The sequence below is a fragment of the Ranitomeya variabilis genome, chromosome 1, assembly GCF_051348905.1.
Source record: "Ranitomeya variabilis isolate aRanVar5 chromosome 1, aRanVar5.hap1, whole genome shotgun sequence".
NCBI classification, from domain to species: Eukaryota; Metazoa; Chordata; class Amphibia; order Anura; family Dendrobatidae; genus Ranitomeya; species Ranitomeya variabilis.
Window position 1 is genome coordinate 165,677,962 of NC_135232.1, and position 16,920 is coordinate 165,694,881.

Sequence of the window (16,920 nt, forward strand, 5' to 3'; positions counted from 1 at the left end):
ACAAGTATATAAAAAAAACATCCAATTTTCAGCCAAAAGCGACAATATTTCATCTGTATGGTCATCGGTATGTAATCGACATAGCATCGGCTTTTATACATCAGTAGATATTAAAATGTACAAGAATAAATACAGTTCTGCAAAAGAAATGCAATGTATTCGTAAAAAGCGGATCTGTGGGGGGTTTTATTTTTACGCACCAATAGACTTGAATATGAGAGTCTCAGCCAAAATATGAAACACTGGTGCATGCTATATACTGAAAGGGGTTGTCTACTACTAGGACAACCCCTTCTTGATAAAATGTTTGGCCCCGATAACATAATAAAGTTTATACTCGCTTCCCGTGCTGGCGCCGTTCCAGCGGTGTCGGCAGTCGCTCTCCCCAGGGCCTCTTGTGTGGTGTAGTGACATGTGACCCTGGCGCCCAACCAGCGCTGTCTTCACTGTCACCGCCTTTGGACAAATCGAACATGAAAAGGAAGTCAGGGCTCCAACTGATCGTGGACTTCCTCTTCATGTTTGATTGGGCACCAGTGTCACAACGCCGTACAAGAGCCCTAGGGAGAGCGAGTATTGACACAGTGGGAAAAGCACCGGCACAGCAGGCGAGTATAGGTTTTACTGTGTTATCGGGGCCAAGCGTTGGCTATGACAAGAAGTTGTCCAACTAGTGAACAACCTAATTGTAGAAAAAAAAAAAAGACATAGACCGAACATCCTCTTAATGGGTCTCTAACTTTTTCCTGACCTTAAAAGGTGCGGCCCCATGCGCCAACTACAGTGATGGGACAGCACGCAAGCAGGGCGGGCGACATTTAAGGCTATAAAAAGTTAGGGACCCACTGAGAGGTTCGCCATGACGTGGCAGTGGGCTTCATACAGCGAGAATGTTTAATCTTAAGTTTTTCCTAGCGCTATTAAATCAAAGTACGATTTTTAGATGTGTAGTCCATGTATTTTTTTTTTTTGCAGTTCAGCAGTAGTGTATGCTCTGATTTATATATATTTTTTTTTTAACGCGGACTTTCGGTCCCCCCCCTTCAAAAAAAAATAAGAAAATCTTAATAGCTCTATTGAATAACATTGGTCTGAGTGTAGTCAGTTTTTTTTTTCACGGACAGCACTCAGACTGAAAACACATTGTGTGTACCGCAAGGCATGTCTATTATCAATACAGCGGTCTAATTGTCCAAATCCTTCCAGAGTCCCATTGGTCAAATGGCACCAAACATGTACTTTTTGTGGCATTTTGGCTACTAGGAGCATGGACTTGTCCCCGTCCTATACTGTCCTTTCATGGGGCAGTATATTATACATTCAGGAAATACTTGCCACTAATAATGAATTATTCTCTATATAACGTCCCATCCGGAACATTTATTGCAGATTGGCAGGATATGCCAAATATCTAATGGATATAAACCCCAACACTGGAACCCATAAATATCATGGGAACATGACTATTTCAAGCTGTCAGGAACAGAGAGGTGGCCCTGTATGCAAGGCTCATTTATGTTTATAGGAGATAATAGATACTAATCTCTAAGATTAGTTATTGCTAAAATAAAATCTTCCGGGTTAAAATGTATGTCGGTAAATTAATTCTCCTTATACTGACTATGTGTAAATGTAGCTGTGACTATATGACCGACTGCCTAAGAAAAAATACATACGGTAGTTTATGGATGGAAATCCGTGAGGTCATTTGTCCAACACAACGACCTAGTCACACAGTAAAAGAGAAATGTACTATTTCTGGGGAAGCCATGTGCAGGGTCAGGCACCAACTTGAACTATGAGGTCATCAAACCACAGGCAATAAACCCACTTTCTTTCCCTTTCCAGAATACTGCCTGTTAAAAAAAAAAAATTGAATGCAAAAACAGCCCGTACTGGTGAACTAGGGGAATTTAATTTTGTTAGAGCAGTAAAGAATTGAACAAAGGAGCATTCGTCTGTCATTCATTTGACAAATCTGTAAAAAAGTAGAGGCAAACTTATTTCCCTATTATAGCTGAGCTAATATACATACATACACATGGTCATTGCCCATACTTAATATTATACATACAGTATAAAGTCTGTGGCATAGGTTTCTAAAGTTTGCACAGTGTAAAGTTTGCTTCCACTTTTATACAGATGTCTCGAACAGATGACAGATGAATGCTCCTTTATACCATTATTTACTGATCTAACATTTATGTTCCGCTGTTGACTTATACATGCTGTGTTTGCACTAGATTTTTTTTTTTAACAGACATATATATTAAAACTTAGAAACCCTTAACGCAATTGCCTATCTTTATTACAAAAAAAAAAAAAAGTGTGCGGTGTGGCTGATGGTATAGCAAAATGAGACCAATGTATGATCACTTCACCAGACATCTTAATAAGTCATTATATAACAGCATTTCCATAGATAATTCAATGAATAAGTGGATCTAGTAAAGTACTGACCAATACTACAGTTGTGCTCAAAAGTTTACATACCTCGGCAGAATGTTTCCTTTCTTGGCCTCTTTTCAGAGAATATGAATGATAACACCAAAACTTTTTCTCCACTCATGGTTAGTGGTTGGGTGAAGCCATTTATTGTAAAACTACTGCGTTTTCTCTTTTTAATCATAATGACAACCCAAAACATCCAAATGACCCTGATCAAAAGTTCACATACCCCATTTCTTAATACTGTGTATTGCCCCCTCTAGCATCAATGACAGCTTGAAGTCTTTTGTGGTAGTTGTGGATGAGGCTCTTTATTTTCTCAGATGGTAAAGCTGCCCACTCTTCTTGGCAAAAAGCCTCCAGTTCCTGTAAATTCCTGGGCTGTCTAGCATGAACTGCGCGCTTGAGATCTCCCCACAGTGGATCAATGATATTAAGGTCAGGAGACTGAGATGGCCACTCCAGAACCTTCACTTTGTACTGTTGTAACCAATGACAGGTTGACTTGGCCTTGTGTTTTGTATTGTTGTCATGTTGGAACGTCCAAGTAAGTCCCATGTGCAGCTTCCGGGCTGATGAGTACAAATTTGCCTCCAGTATTTGCTGATAAAATGCTGCATTCATCTTTCCTTCAACTTTGACTAAGTTTAGAGCTCACACATCCTCAAAACATTAGCGATCCACCTCCGTGCTTTACAGTAGGAATGGTGTTCCTTTCATCATAGGCCTTGTTGACCTCTCTCCAAATGTAATGTTTTTGGTTGTGGCCACAACGTTCAATTTTGGTCTCATCACTCCAAATTACTTTGTTCCAGAAGTTTTGAGGCTTGTCTCTGTGCTGTTTTGTGTATTGTAGGCTAGACACTTTGTGGCATTTGCGCTTTCTTCTGGCGATTCGACCATGCAGCCCATTTTTCTTCAAGTTCCTCTTTACTGTGCATCTTGAAACAGCCACACCGCTAGTTTTCAGAGAGTCCTGCATTTCAGCTGATGTTATTTGTGGGTCTTTCTTTGCATCCTGGACAATTTTCCAGGCAGTTGTAGACAACATTTTTGTTGGTCTACCTGACTGTGGTTTTGTTTTTACAGAGCCCCTGATTTTCCATTTGTTAATCACAGTTTGAATGCTGCTGACTGGCATTATCAATTCCTTGGATATCTTTTTGTATCCCTTTCATGTTTTATACAGTTCAAATACCTTTTCCCGTAGATTCGTTGACAATTCTTTTGCTTTCCCTATGAATCACAATCCAGAAATGTCAGTGGCTGGATGAAAAATGCAAGAGCCTGTCTGGATCCCAGAAACTCACTCAGCTTTTATGCACACACTGATTACAAGCAAACAGGACACAGGTGAGGCTGTTACCTTTTGTAGCCATTCAAAGCCATTTGTGTCAACTTCTGTGCATGTTATCAGGCCAAAATCACCAGGGTATGTGAACTTTTGATCAGGGTCATTTGGATGTTTTGGGTTGTCATTATGATTTAAAAAGAGAAAACACAGTTGTTGAACAATAAATGGCTTCACCCAACCACTAACCATGAGTGGAAAAATGTTTTGGTGTTATCATTCATATTCTCTGAAAAAAGGTCCAGAAAGTAAAAATTCTGCCGGGGTATGTAAACTTTTGAGCACAACTGTATATGCAGCTATATTAGTTCAAATTCACACACAGCGGTCGCACTGCTGCACGAGACCCCAACAGCCCAGTGCCGCTTCAGTCTTTTCACCTTATTTTGTGCATTCACCAAATCAAAAGACCACGTGACCCTTCCTAATGGCCCCTCTAGTTTTGCACGTGACCCTTCCTAATGGCCCCTCTAGTTTTGCAGATGAAACAGCAATTTCCCAGCAAGATTAAGCGATTGTGCAGGGAAACCATATTCAGCCACAACTTGACCACCAAGTGTGAATTCAGCCTAACAGTTACATGACGGATGACTATGAACCCAACATAGTGACAGCATAGGAGGGAGCCATAGTGAAAAACTGTACAATGTGAATCAGCCCAAGAGCTTGCCCCATTGGAAAAGATCAACATTTCTCTTTACTACAAACTGAAGGATGGAAATGCAATAAAAAATTTCTGTACCCCATCCAGAACACTCTGAAGCCAAAGACAAGAGAGCGTGGTTGTAAAAGTCACAGGTGCCGACTCCTATTTCCTACTGATCTACTAACCACTGTGCCCTCCGGTCAGAATGGTTTGTTGGAAGGAGAGGACATAGGGGCCATTTGTGATCCATGACTTACAAGGCCCTTCTCCCTACAAAAGGATTTCCCAGGCAGAATATAAATCGCAGCTATGACACAAAGCAAGTAATTTCATCAAGTATGTAGTGTAGAACAAAACCATTCTAAACTCCAGGAATATAGGAAAATAAATACCACTTTGTAAAAGGTATACCTATGGGAGAGGGGCCACAAGCTCCCATTCACACAGGGCAGCTGTATACTTGGTAACATTGAATCCATGGATATTTAACCTTAGAATTTACTATCGCTCATAACGGGAATCGGATAATAACAATATCCCTGCTTTTTGCCATGTAGGATTATACTATTAGCAGATTATTAGAGAATCATTTTCGGTACATTACTAAGTGGGATCACTAGTCACACAAGTCTATAAATCACTCACTAGGTGTTACTGTAATATGACCACATCTTATTAATAATGCATATGCTGCTTAATAAACTAGGTATCTTGCCAAATTTGGAAATTTGTACAACACTTAAATCGACCTGAAACACACTAAAGTGTTAACAATTGAAATGCTTGTGGCATCCATCTCTGCTCTACAGGGGGGCTCATCATGGCAGCGGTCCATGGTTGGGAATATGCCATGAATGACTAGTGGCGCTTTCCCTCACAATCTACAGACCCACACATGAGATTTCACCCTTGTTCTTATTATTCTACACTTACCTTGGGCTTCATGTAGGTCTGAATATGTCCTTAAATGAGGAAAAAGTTTCCTAAGTCCATACAGTAACGTGGATCTCCCCGGCACGGTAACTCTAGGAAGGGTGAGAAGACAGAACTTTCTCACAGTCGCCTCCCTCCACTGTACACTGCAGTCTGAGTGAAGCAACCAGTCTCCGACACCCTACAGCCAACTTCCTAAAAGGAAATCTGAGAGGTCCCACCCTGAATCTTAGTAATCACAACCTATCCTACATGAGGAACAGGGTCAGGCCCTGGTGCCGAGCCCGAGTAGTAAGAAAAGGTGACAGCTGCTCCAGGGAATGGAGTCCCTCTGCTCGCTGGTAATGCACAATGGCAACAAAAGGGACAGACCATTACTACCAAACAGAGAAGTCTTGCCTAACAGCATAGAACAAATCCTCTCAGCAAATTAAAATAAGACAGTCATCCTTGTTTTTTATGTTTTCTTCTTCATGGTCTATTAGGCTTCTGGGGAGATTCTGAATACATTGGGAGAGATTTATAAAGACCGGAGCAAGGGAAAGGTGGAAGCATCATGTAAAGCATCCACTCCTATCACAGAGCACATTTTCCAAGACCCCTGGTTAAAGGTTTGCTGCAAATGGACAGGTTTAAGGGGGTTGTCTCATATTAAATGGGTAAAATTTAAAATTGTAATTATTAAAAGTCCTCTCTATTCTCAAGAACAGAAGGATTTTAAAATCCATTGTGAGTTGCCAGTTGCCTACGTTACCAGCCACCTCTCCAATGTCTTCAGAGGTGGTCGGATTCCCAGTCAAAGAACGTGCGCTTACAATCTCTTTGCTTTACAATTAATAAGAACTGATCTGAAGCTGACAAGCTCACTCCGTCTGCCCTGAACTTCTGCTATACTGCAGAGGCACAGCTTGGAGAGTGCACAGTTAAGGACAGGGACACAGCCTTCCTGCCACCCTGAACGGCCTGTCATCAACAGCGCAACGCAGTCCCTGGCAAGCAGGAAGGCTGTGGAGTGGTGCACTCCTGAAGAAAGATTTAAAACCCCCTTTAAATTACTTTTCCTATACACCGTTCTGGTAAAGCTCTCACAAGTATACATAAATTACATGTTGTAAATGTACAAAGTACACAAACAACAACGTGTGGCCAGGACTCTGGATTTTAACAAATAAGATGGTATGTACTAAGGAAAAAAGGACCACAGAGCAGGCACAATACTAACATCAAGTGATGCCCCCAAATAGGATATTGTATAGTGTGAATCCCCAGCCCCAACGCGCGTTTCACCCAAGCCTCGTCGCCCCCTTAAAATTCAGAGTCCTGGCCGACATGTTATTTATGTATAGTTGTGACCCCTATTAATTGGATACTCTGCATTTATTTGAATCTTTATTTACCTTGCAACGTTTTAATATTTTCAAGAAATTATTTTAGGAGATTTGCTAGCACTTTTGTTGTGGTTTGTTGGTATTTACTGTTGTGTGTTGTAGAGCGTAACTCCTCTTCTCCACCACTTGCATTATAGGACTGAAGAACCTGGCCAAAAGTCAACTACACAGAGGAAAACAGAAAAAAACAGAAAAAGCCATCACAATGGGAACTCCGGACAAAGCAGTATGCCTGGCATTTCCCCGTTTACTTCCCTCTTCCTCAGCTCTAAAGAAAAATGTCATGTGGAAGAAATAGCGTTTTAGTACGGTAATAGATTAATCTGGAAGACAAAGTGACCACACTCCTGAAGCAGAAATGCCCCAGATTTATAGCTCAGTCTATTAGTCCACAGCCAGAAAGAGTAATGCAGCAGCATGAGACAGCGCTATTCCTCACTTCTGTACCTATCGCCAATGTTACCCGTCACATCCGGAAGCACAGGACAAAGTGTGGCATTTCTTAGGAAGTAGGGAAAGTCTAGTGCCAGTATTTGCAGCATTTGTAACACACAAATATATAATATACTGCATTATTAACCCCTTAACCTCCGGAGCGGTTTTTGGTTTTGCGTTTTTGTTTTTTGCTCCCGTCCTTCCCAGAGCCATAACTTTTTTATTTTTCCGTCAATATGGCCATGTGAGGGCTTATTTTTTGTGGGATGAGTTGTACTTTTGAACAACACCATTGGTTTTACTATGTCGTGTATTATAAAATGGAAAAAAAAATTCGAAGTGTGGTGAAATTGCAAAAAAAAAAAGTGCAATCCTACACTTGTTTTTTGTTAGGTTCACTAAATGCTGAAACTGACCTGCCATTATGATTCTCCAGGTCATTACGAGTTCACAGACACCAAACATGTCTAGGTTGTTTTTTATCTAAGTGGTGAAAACAAAATCCAAACTTCCGAGACCCGCAGCGTCTCTATTTTTCAGGATCTGGCGTTCGGAATTTTTTTCTCGCTACGCCGTTTAGCGATCAGGTCAATCCTTTCTTCTTTTTTTTTTTTATTGATAGATCGGTGATTCTGAACGCGTCGATACCAAATATGTGTATGATTTTTTTAATTGTTTTATTTTGAATGGGGCAAAAGGAGGGTGATTTGAACCTTTATATTTTTCTTTTCATATTTTTTAAAACATTTTTTTTTTTTACTTTTGTCATGCTTCAATAGTCTCCATAGGAGGCTAGAAGCTGCCATAACTCGATCGCCTCTGCTACATAGAGGTGATGCTCAGATCGCTCCTATGTAGCAGATTTACTGCATTGCTATGAGCGCCGACCAGAGTGGCACTTACAGCAATCTGGCATCAACAACCATATAGGTCTTCAGGAGACCTCTGGTTGTTATGCCAACGCACCGATGACCCCTAATCACATGACGGGGGTCGCATGTGCGCGCATTTCCGGCCGGATGCGCTTGTTAAATGCCGCTGTCAATGTTTGACAGCGGCATTTATCTAGTTAATAGCGGCGAGTGCAATTCCTCCCGCCACTATTGTGGGCACATGTCAGCTGTACAAAACAGATGACATGTCCCGGCTTTGATGCGGGCTCACCACAGGAGCCCGCATCAAAGCGGGGGATCTGCCATCGGACGTACTATTCTGTCCAATGGCAGAAATGGGTTAAAGGAAATCTGTCAGCAGGATTTTGCCAAGTAATTTGAAGACAGCAGGAGATAGAGGCTGAAACACAGAATTCAGCGTGTCACTTGTCAAAGTGCTGCTGTTGTTTACTAACTGTGAAGGATTTATCACTAAGATTAACATTGCCGGACTAGTCCAGCAACTAAGCACCTCATGGTCTATGGACTTTGTACATGCAGAGCCTGCAGTGGGCGGGGTTAGCTGTGGTGTGAGCGTGGCAGCTTCCTCAGCTCTGCTTCACTCTAAGCTATGTGCACACGTAGGAAATGTGGTGCAGAATTTTCTGCACTAAATCTGCATCTGCAGATTTGATGCAGTTTCTGTGCAGTTTCTATGCAGTTTCTGCGCAGATTCTATGCAGTTTCTGTGCAGTTTCTATGCAGATTCTATGCAGATTCTATGCAGATTCTATGCAGTTTCTGCGCAGATTCTATGCAGTTTCTGTGCAGTTTCTGTGCAGTTTCTGTGCAGTTTCTATGCAGTTTCTATGCAGTTTCTGTGCAGTTTCTGTGCAGTACAATGTAAATCAATGGGGAAAAAAAAAAGCTGTGCACATGGTGCAGAAAAATCTGCAGCAGAAACGCTGCAGAACTGCACAAAAGAAGCGACGTGCACTTCTTTGAAATCTGCAGCGTTTCTGCGCAGATTTTTCTGCACCATGTGCACAGCTTTTTGTTTTTCCCATTGATTTACATTGTACTGTAAATCACAGTGCAGTTCTGCAGCGTTTCTGCAGCAGAAAAATCTGCTGCAGTTCTGCACCAATTCTGCACTAAATCTGCATCGTGTGCACATACCCTTAATCTAAAAGCTCGGATTGGGTTTGCAAACTGTAATCTAAGTGATACATCGTTGGAGTCAGAGTTTCTTCTCCTACATTATTGCTGCTCTCAGATGAGGTAGCTAAAACCTGCTGATAGTATTTCAGCATTAAAGTGAATCTACGCACGGTCAGTATAGCGTTTTTCACACTAGTGTATATAGATATAATATAGCGCACATGCACAGTATGTATGAAGACGTGCGGAGATGGACCCTGTAGGCCTTTTCTTTGAAGTCAGAAGAATTGCACTTGCTGCTGTGTAATATCTCCATACAGTAATGTGCTGACACATCCAGAGGAAAATGTCTGTGAAAGAGCATTGCCTTTATGTACCCCCCAAAGCTAGACATCTGCACGAAATCAGGAGCATAGAAAATCACAGCAGACACTCCTAAAAAAATTATTAGCACCTATTAGGCTATGTGCACACGTTGCAGATTAGCCTAAGGAATGTCTGGTGCGGATTCTGCATCTTTTGGCAGAAAATGCAGCTGCGGATTTGTCGCGTTTTTTGTGCGGTTCCGCAGCGTTTTTGGTGCGGTTTTGCTGCGGATTTTTTGCGGATTATCAGCGTTTTTTTTTTATAATGGAATGGGTACAAAAACGCTGCAGATCTGCAAAAAAGAAGTGACATGCTACTTTTTAATCCACAGAGTTCCCGCACGGAATTTTCCGCAACATCTGCACAGCGTTTTTTTTTTCTCATTGATTTACATTGTACAGTAAATCAATTGCGGATCTGCAGCGTTTCTGCACCGCAAAAAACGCTGTGGATCCACAGGAAATTCGCAACGTGTGCACATACCCTTATGGATTCTTAAAACGCTCAGGATGTAATATGTCAGTATGCATAAGTGCTTACGGAAATACACTACGTAATGTGCACAGGGCGTCCTACATATTTGAGCACTATCAGCAATGCAAGTGTTATGCCCGGACTACAAGCACAGTATGGCGGCATAATACATTATATTGTAAGTGGCTTTTGCTGACACCAGTAATTCCTGAAGTCACCCATTAGCATGGCGGTATTCTGTATGAGGCCTGTTTCATGTTCATGATCACACCAGCAGCATGTTACGGGAACTGGGAGACATTAACCACTCGAGTTCCTGTCTACTGTATCGCTTTCAATAAATATGCCAGATAATATTACATATAGGAATTCCATGACTTCTACATTACCTCGACAAATATTTCACAAATTTCATCTTTGAGTATGAAGAAGAAATCACAGTGCCCCACAGTTTTCTTCTGCCTTACTCATTCCCCTAAGCTAGGACATTTGTATTGGACATACATTTGGAAAAAGTGTTTCAAGTGGGGAACCACAAGGCTCTGTTCTGGCTCTAGCCTTGTTCAACATTTTTATAAATTATCTAGATAAGGGAACTGAAGGTAAACTAATCAAATTTGCAGACGATGCAAAGCTAGGAGGGATTGCTAAAGGTACCTTCACACTAAGCGACTTTGCAGCGACAATGACGACGATCCGTGACGTTGCAGCGTCCTGGATAGCGATCTCGTTGTGTTTGACACACAGCAGCGATCTGGATCCCGCTGTGATATCGCTGGTCGGAGCTAGAAGTCCAGAACTTTATTTCGTCGCTGATCACCCGCTGTCATCGCTGGATCGGTGTGTGTGACACCGATCCAGCGATGTGTTCACTGGTAACCAGGGTAAATATCGGGTTACTAAGCGATGGGCCGTGCTTAGTAACCCGATATTTACCCTGGTTACCATCGTAAAAGTAAAAAAAAACACTACATACTCACCTTCTGATGTCTGTCACGTCCCCCGCCGGCGGCTTCCCTGCACTGAATGTGTCAGCGCCGGCCGGCCGTAAAGCAGAGCACAGCGGTGACGTCACCGCTGTTACTGCCGGCGCCACTGACACATTCAGTGCAGGGAAGCCGCCAGCGGGGGACGTGACAGACATCAGAAGGTGAGTATGTAGTGTTTTTTTTTTACTTTTACAATGATAACCAGGGTAAATATCGGGTTACTAAGCGCGGCCCTGCACTTAGTAACCCGATATTTACCCTGGTTACCCGGGTGCTGCAGGGGGACTTCGGCATCGTTGAAGACAGTTTCAACGATGCCTAAGTCGTTCCCCTGATCGTTGGTCGCTGGAGAGAGCTGTCTGTGTGACAGCTCCCCAGCAACCTAAACAGCGACGCTGCAGCGATCGGCTCGTTGTCTATACCGCTGCAGCGTCGCTGAGTGTGACGGTACCTTAACTCTAGAGAAGACAGAGAAAGAATTCAGAAGGACCTAGATAAGCTTGAACAATGGGCAGCAACTAATAGAATGGTATTTAACAGGGAGAAATGCAAGATTCTAAATCTGGGCAAGAAAAACTACAATTACCGTATATCTATAGAATGGGACGAAAAGAACTACGCAACAGCATGTGTGAAAAAGCCTTGGGTATACTAATAGATCACAGACAGAACATAAGTCAACAGTGTGATGCAGCAGCAAAAAAAGGCAAACACAGTTTTAGGATGTATTACAAGACGCATACAGTCTAGATCATGTGTAGTAATTATCCCCCTCTACTCCTTCTTGGTCAGGTCTCATCTGGAATAATATGTCCAGTTCTGGGCACCACATTTTAAAAAATACATGGAAAAATTGGAGTAACTTCAGAGAAGAGCTAACAGGATGGTGAGTGGACTGCAAAGTTTGTCCTTCAAGGAACGATTGAAGGATCTAGGAATGTTTAGTTTGCAAAAAAGAAGGCTAAGAGGAGACTTAATAGATGTCCACAAATATCTGAAGGGCTGTCACAGTGTAGAGGGATCATCCTTATTTTCATTTGCACATGGAAACACGAGCAGCAATGGAATGAAACTGAAAGGGAGAAGATACAGATTAGATATTAGAAAAAGCTTTTTGACAGTGAGGGTGACCAATGAGTGGAACAGGCTGCCACAAGAGGTGGTGATTTCTTCTTCAATGGAAGTCTTCAAACAGAGGCTGGACAGACATCTGTTTGGGATGATTTAGTGAATCCTGCATTGAGCAGGGGGTTGGACATGATGACCCCGGAGGTCCCTTCAAATTCTAACATTCCATGATTCTATAACCTCTCTTAGTGCACCCTAAAATGAATAAAGATCCCATATACAAATACATATGCATGAATAAATGCACATTAATAAACACTACAATAACTTAACCCTGCTGTTCTGTTCAATAAAAATGACCGAATTTGAATCTTTATTTTTTAAATATTCATTATTCGGTTCTAAAACTTGTGGCTAATTGACTTTTCCTCATTTGAAGGGTTCTTACTATGGGTATTTTTTTTTGTTTTTTTTCTTTTTTGTTTACGTTTTGCTCCACTTTTTTTTTTACACTTGTACTGATCAGTCAAAAATGACTGATAGCCTTTTATACTAATCTCCAGCTATTTTTTGAGTAACAATGTAGTTATAATCTCATTTTGGACTATATATTCCATCTACTAATATTTATCAATTTATCTAGGTCCTTTGGGTCCATGCAGATTTACTTACATACATTTTCAAATTACGATACTGCAGATGGATTCGCTTCTAGTATAGTTATGGGCAACATTTTTTTGCTGTATCTTATTTACCCTGCTGGTTCATATAGAAAAAGTTCAATTCAGTTGTCAACATTTCACATTGTAAATGAAAAGATTTTCTTATTTTCCTTGTGTTATAGCTGGTTCTGTTACTGTGCAATGATGACCTGAAAAGAGCACTAATAAATTCTGTCTGACAAATGTGTTTGTTTTTCTCTGGGCTATCTAATGCTAAAGGGTGATGTTTTCTCTGATCTTTTCAGTAGACAATTACCATACTATTCTAATACAGGATATACAGATATCTTGGTACCGTGTTAGGGTACTGTCACACAGTACCATTTTGATCGCTACGACGGTACGATTCGTGACGTTCTAGCGATATCGTTACGATATCGCAGTGTCTGACACGCAGCAGCGATCAGGGATCCTGCTGAGAATCGTACGTCGTAGCAGATCGTGTGGAACTTTCTTTCGTCGCTTGATCACCCGCTGACATCGCTGGATCGTTGTGTGTGACAGCGATCCAGCGATGTGTTCGCTTGTAACCAGGGTAAACATCGGGTAACTAAGCGCAGGGCCGCGCTTAGTAACCCGATGTTTACCGTGGTTACCAGCGTAAACGTTAAAAAACAAACAGTACATACTTACATTCCGGTGTCTGTCCTCCAGCGTCTCAGCTTCTCTCCACTGTGTGAGCGTCTGCCAGCCGGAAAGCGAGCACAGCGGTGACGTCTGACGTCACCGCTGTGCTTGCCGGCTATGGCGCTTACACAGTGGAGAGAAGCAGAACGCCGGGGACAGACACCGGAATGTAAGTATGTACTGTTTGTTTTTTTTACGTTTACGCTGGTAACCACGGTAAACATCGGGTTACTAAGCGCGGCCCTGCGCTTAGTTACCCGATGTTTACCCTGGTTACCGGGGACTTCGGCATCGCTCCAGCGCCGTGATTGCAACGTGTGACCGCAGTCTACGACGCTGGAGCGATAATCATACGATCGCTGCGACGTCACGGATCGTGCCGTCGTAGCGATCAAAATGGTACTGTGTGACAGTACCCTTAGCCAGTAAATAGAATAACATTTGGAATTGAGAGTCCTCAGTGGTTGATACATTTTAATGGCTAACTGAAAAGCTGGTAAATTGCAAGCTAATCAGGCCTCTTCATCAGGCATAGACTAATACAACATCTGAAGAAGAATCACATATTTATACACACAAACACAGAACAGAACTGTCATCATGGGAGAGTGATAAACAGTTGTGTCCATCAATATTGGAACAGTTCGTAGATAAGGAGTGAATGTTTTATTGTCTTCTGATTGGGGTGTGGTTCTATGTTATGATGCCTGCATAAGGTCTGAAGTACAAATTCCTTAATTGATGTAAAAGACATAAATCCATGAGACACATTCATTCCTGCACTAAGTGTGTCAAAGGTCGTCATAGGTTTATACTCCTAGATTCTCCTGTCTCTCTGAGATTTGAAGCTACCTTTCAACACAAGTAATTTCAGGTCCATGGTGCTATGATCAGGCATACAAAAATATTTGGCCACAGATAGATCCATTCTTTTTTCTTTTATTGTGTGGCGGTGATAATTTATCCTTTTTCTCAGTTTTTTCCGTCTAACCAACATACAGACTCCCAGTTGGACATTTGGTACAAATAATTAGGCACACCACATTAGATGTGATGCAGCTGAAAGTACCTGGCATATTGTAGTCCTGATGTGAATTGGGGATCTTTATCTTGTCCGTGGTCATTATAAATAAATAAGTTTTATATTTTTTCTGATTGCAAGGAAAGGTTCCTGCAGCTGTTGGAGAGGACAGGGAGCTTTTGACAATGATGCTTTTTAGATTTGGGAGCTGCCTAAAAGACAGTAGTAGGGGTCTAGAAAATTGGATTATAATCGGGCATCTTTTTGTAGCAAAGGTTGTAATTACCGTGCAGCTCCCCTTAGCACCTCCAGATTTGGATTGTAGGTAACTACTAGAGGTACCCGGTTATTTTCTGCTTCAGCTTTATAATGTAGCAGGTGATTCCTTAATATTCTGGTGGCTCTTGTGATCTGGTTTTCAATTGTTCTTGGATGGTAGCCCTGATTCAAAAAGGTCTTTCTGAGGCGACCAAGATGTTCATCTCTATCCATGGGGTTGGAACATATATGATTGTATCTGATGGCTTGGCTGTAGAGTATAGAGTTTTTTATAATGTTTTGGAAGGAAAGTGTGCCATTTAAGGTATGTTGGACGGTCGATTGGCTTCTGACACAGGGATGTCTCTATTTCATTGTTCTGCATTGTTCTGCACATAATGATGGTGTCCAAAAAGTTAATTTCGGTAGAGGAGTAGTTGAGTGTTAAGTTGATGGTGGGATGAAATTGATTAAACTGTTCGTGGAACGTCTTTAGCTGTTGCTCAGACTCCAGAGTTCTGAAAACTCAGAGCTCTGAAAACGTCAGAGCTCTAAAAAAAATAATATTCTTTTATTCAAATTATTCAATTCTTTTGATTAGATTGTATAGTGTAAAGCAGCATTTTTTTTGCTCAGACTGGTTGATTACTGTGTCATGATGTAAGTTTATAGTTCTATGTTTTAGTTTACTAAGGATGCCCAGCGGTGCTGCGTGGGTGGGTGTCCGGCGCTGCCCAGAGCTCTGCCAACATTTTGCGGCAGGCCAGAGCCCCGGCATTTCCACGGTTCAATGTGCTGTGGTTTCCAGGAAAATGGCCGCCGCCGGGGACGGTGCATGCGCAGATGGTGATCTCAGGATGAAGATCTCTAGATGAGATTTCAGCTGGATGGAGATCTTGGCGTTGAGAACTCATCTCCTGAGATCTCCATCTGTCCATGCGCAAGGTATATTCGAATTATAAGACGCACCCCCATTTTCCCCAAAAAATTTTTTGGGAGGAGTGCATCTTATAATCCGAAAAATACGGTAGTTGCTGTTTTTCAGACTGCAGGTTGCCATCTGCTGCATGATACGATTTGTCAAATAGAACAGATCAAAAAGTTTATCAGCAACCCGACAACTTGTGTTTAAGCACTGACAAGACAAAGTCAGGTCAGACACAAGACAGGAAAATTCATCCGAAGAGCATCAATTCCACGAAGGCCGAATCCTACAGACCATTGGTGGAGGACGCGCTGCTTGATACAATTAATCATCTCGAAATTAACTATGCTTGCAGACACTGACAGCAATATTGAGGTTTTGGTTCCTTCTTCTGTATGCTTTATAACAAATCAATTAAATCAATTCTAGGTGGCGCCAAGGACACTGGGGAAAACATAATTCACTGGGTACACACGGAGAAGCAGTGATCAACAATAACCACGTCTTCATTACACAGCAGAATAAATCCCAGGAAAAATGCAGACAGATACCTCTGTCACATTCAATGGTAGGTTTCTCCGAACTGCTGGCAGAAATCTGTGAAAGTGAAATAGGTTTTCTAGTCGGAGCAGAGATTCTCTACTTTGGATACTGCTGGCTCTAAGGGGAATAATGCACAGCTGGATGGGAACAACAGGTGCTACATACAGTCTCAATATTAAATTCAGGCAGAGTACTAATCTCGTCAGATGCTTGTGAATTAAGCCGGAGCATGGGAAAGAGCAAAGGTAGAATATATGCAATTAAGTTCCTAGTGAAAAGATAGTTACCGTATTTTTCTGACCATAAGACGCACTTTTTTTCCTCCAAATTTGGGAGGAAAGTGTGGGTGCGTCTTATGGTAGGGATGTAGCATGTGGGGAGGGGGGCAGCAGCGAGTGGGATCGCACTGTTATCCCACTTCAGGAGGCAGAAAAATGTCCCCACTGCCGGGAATCAGCGCTGGGGAAACCATGTGGTCCTGATGATTAAGTGCAGTGAATATTCATTAGCTACTCCCCGCCCACCTATCAGCTGAGCGGTGAGCCAGGAGCAGCAAATGAATACTGCACTTAAGCAGGGACACACATGGTTTCCTCAGCGCTGATTCCTGCAGCAGCTGGGGAGATCCGTGTGTCCGGGGGAGGAGGAGGCAGCAGCAGCAGGGTTCGGGGGAGAGGAGATCGCTGCATACCT

The 16,920-nt window shown here is 42.1% G+C and overlaps 1 protein-coding gene across 3 annotated transcripts in view; it reads right to left on the minus strand.

Annotated features, from left to right (window-relative positions):
• The window catches only part of MCC (MCC regulator of Wnt signaling pathway), a 452,211-nt gene that overhangs the window by 222,916 nt on the left and 212,375 nt on the right, over positions 1 to 16,920 (minus strand). Inside the window, exon 1 of one of the 3 annotated variants that reach the window (XM_077290479.1) lies at positions 5,379 to 6,591. The exons of the other annotated variants lie outside the window; for them this stretch is intronic. Coding sequence (XP_077146594.1) covers positions 5,379 to 5,390 — 12 coding nt within the window. The 5' untranslated portion in view covers positions 5,391 to 6,591. Of the gene's footprint in view, positions 1 to 5,378; positions 6,592 to 16,920 lie in introns of those variants that run through there. 3 annotated transcript variants of the gene reach the window in all.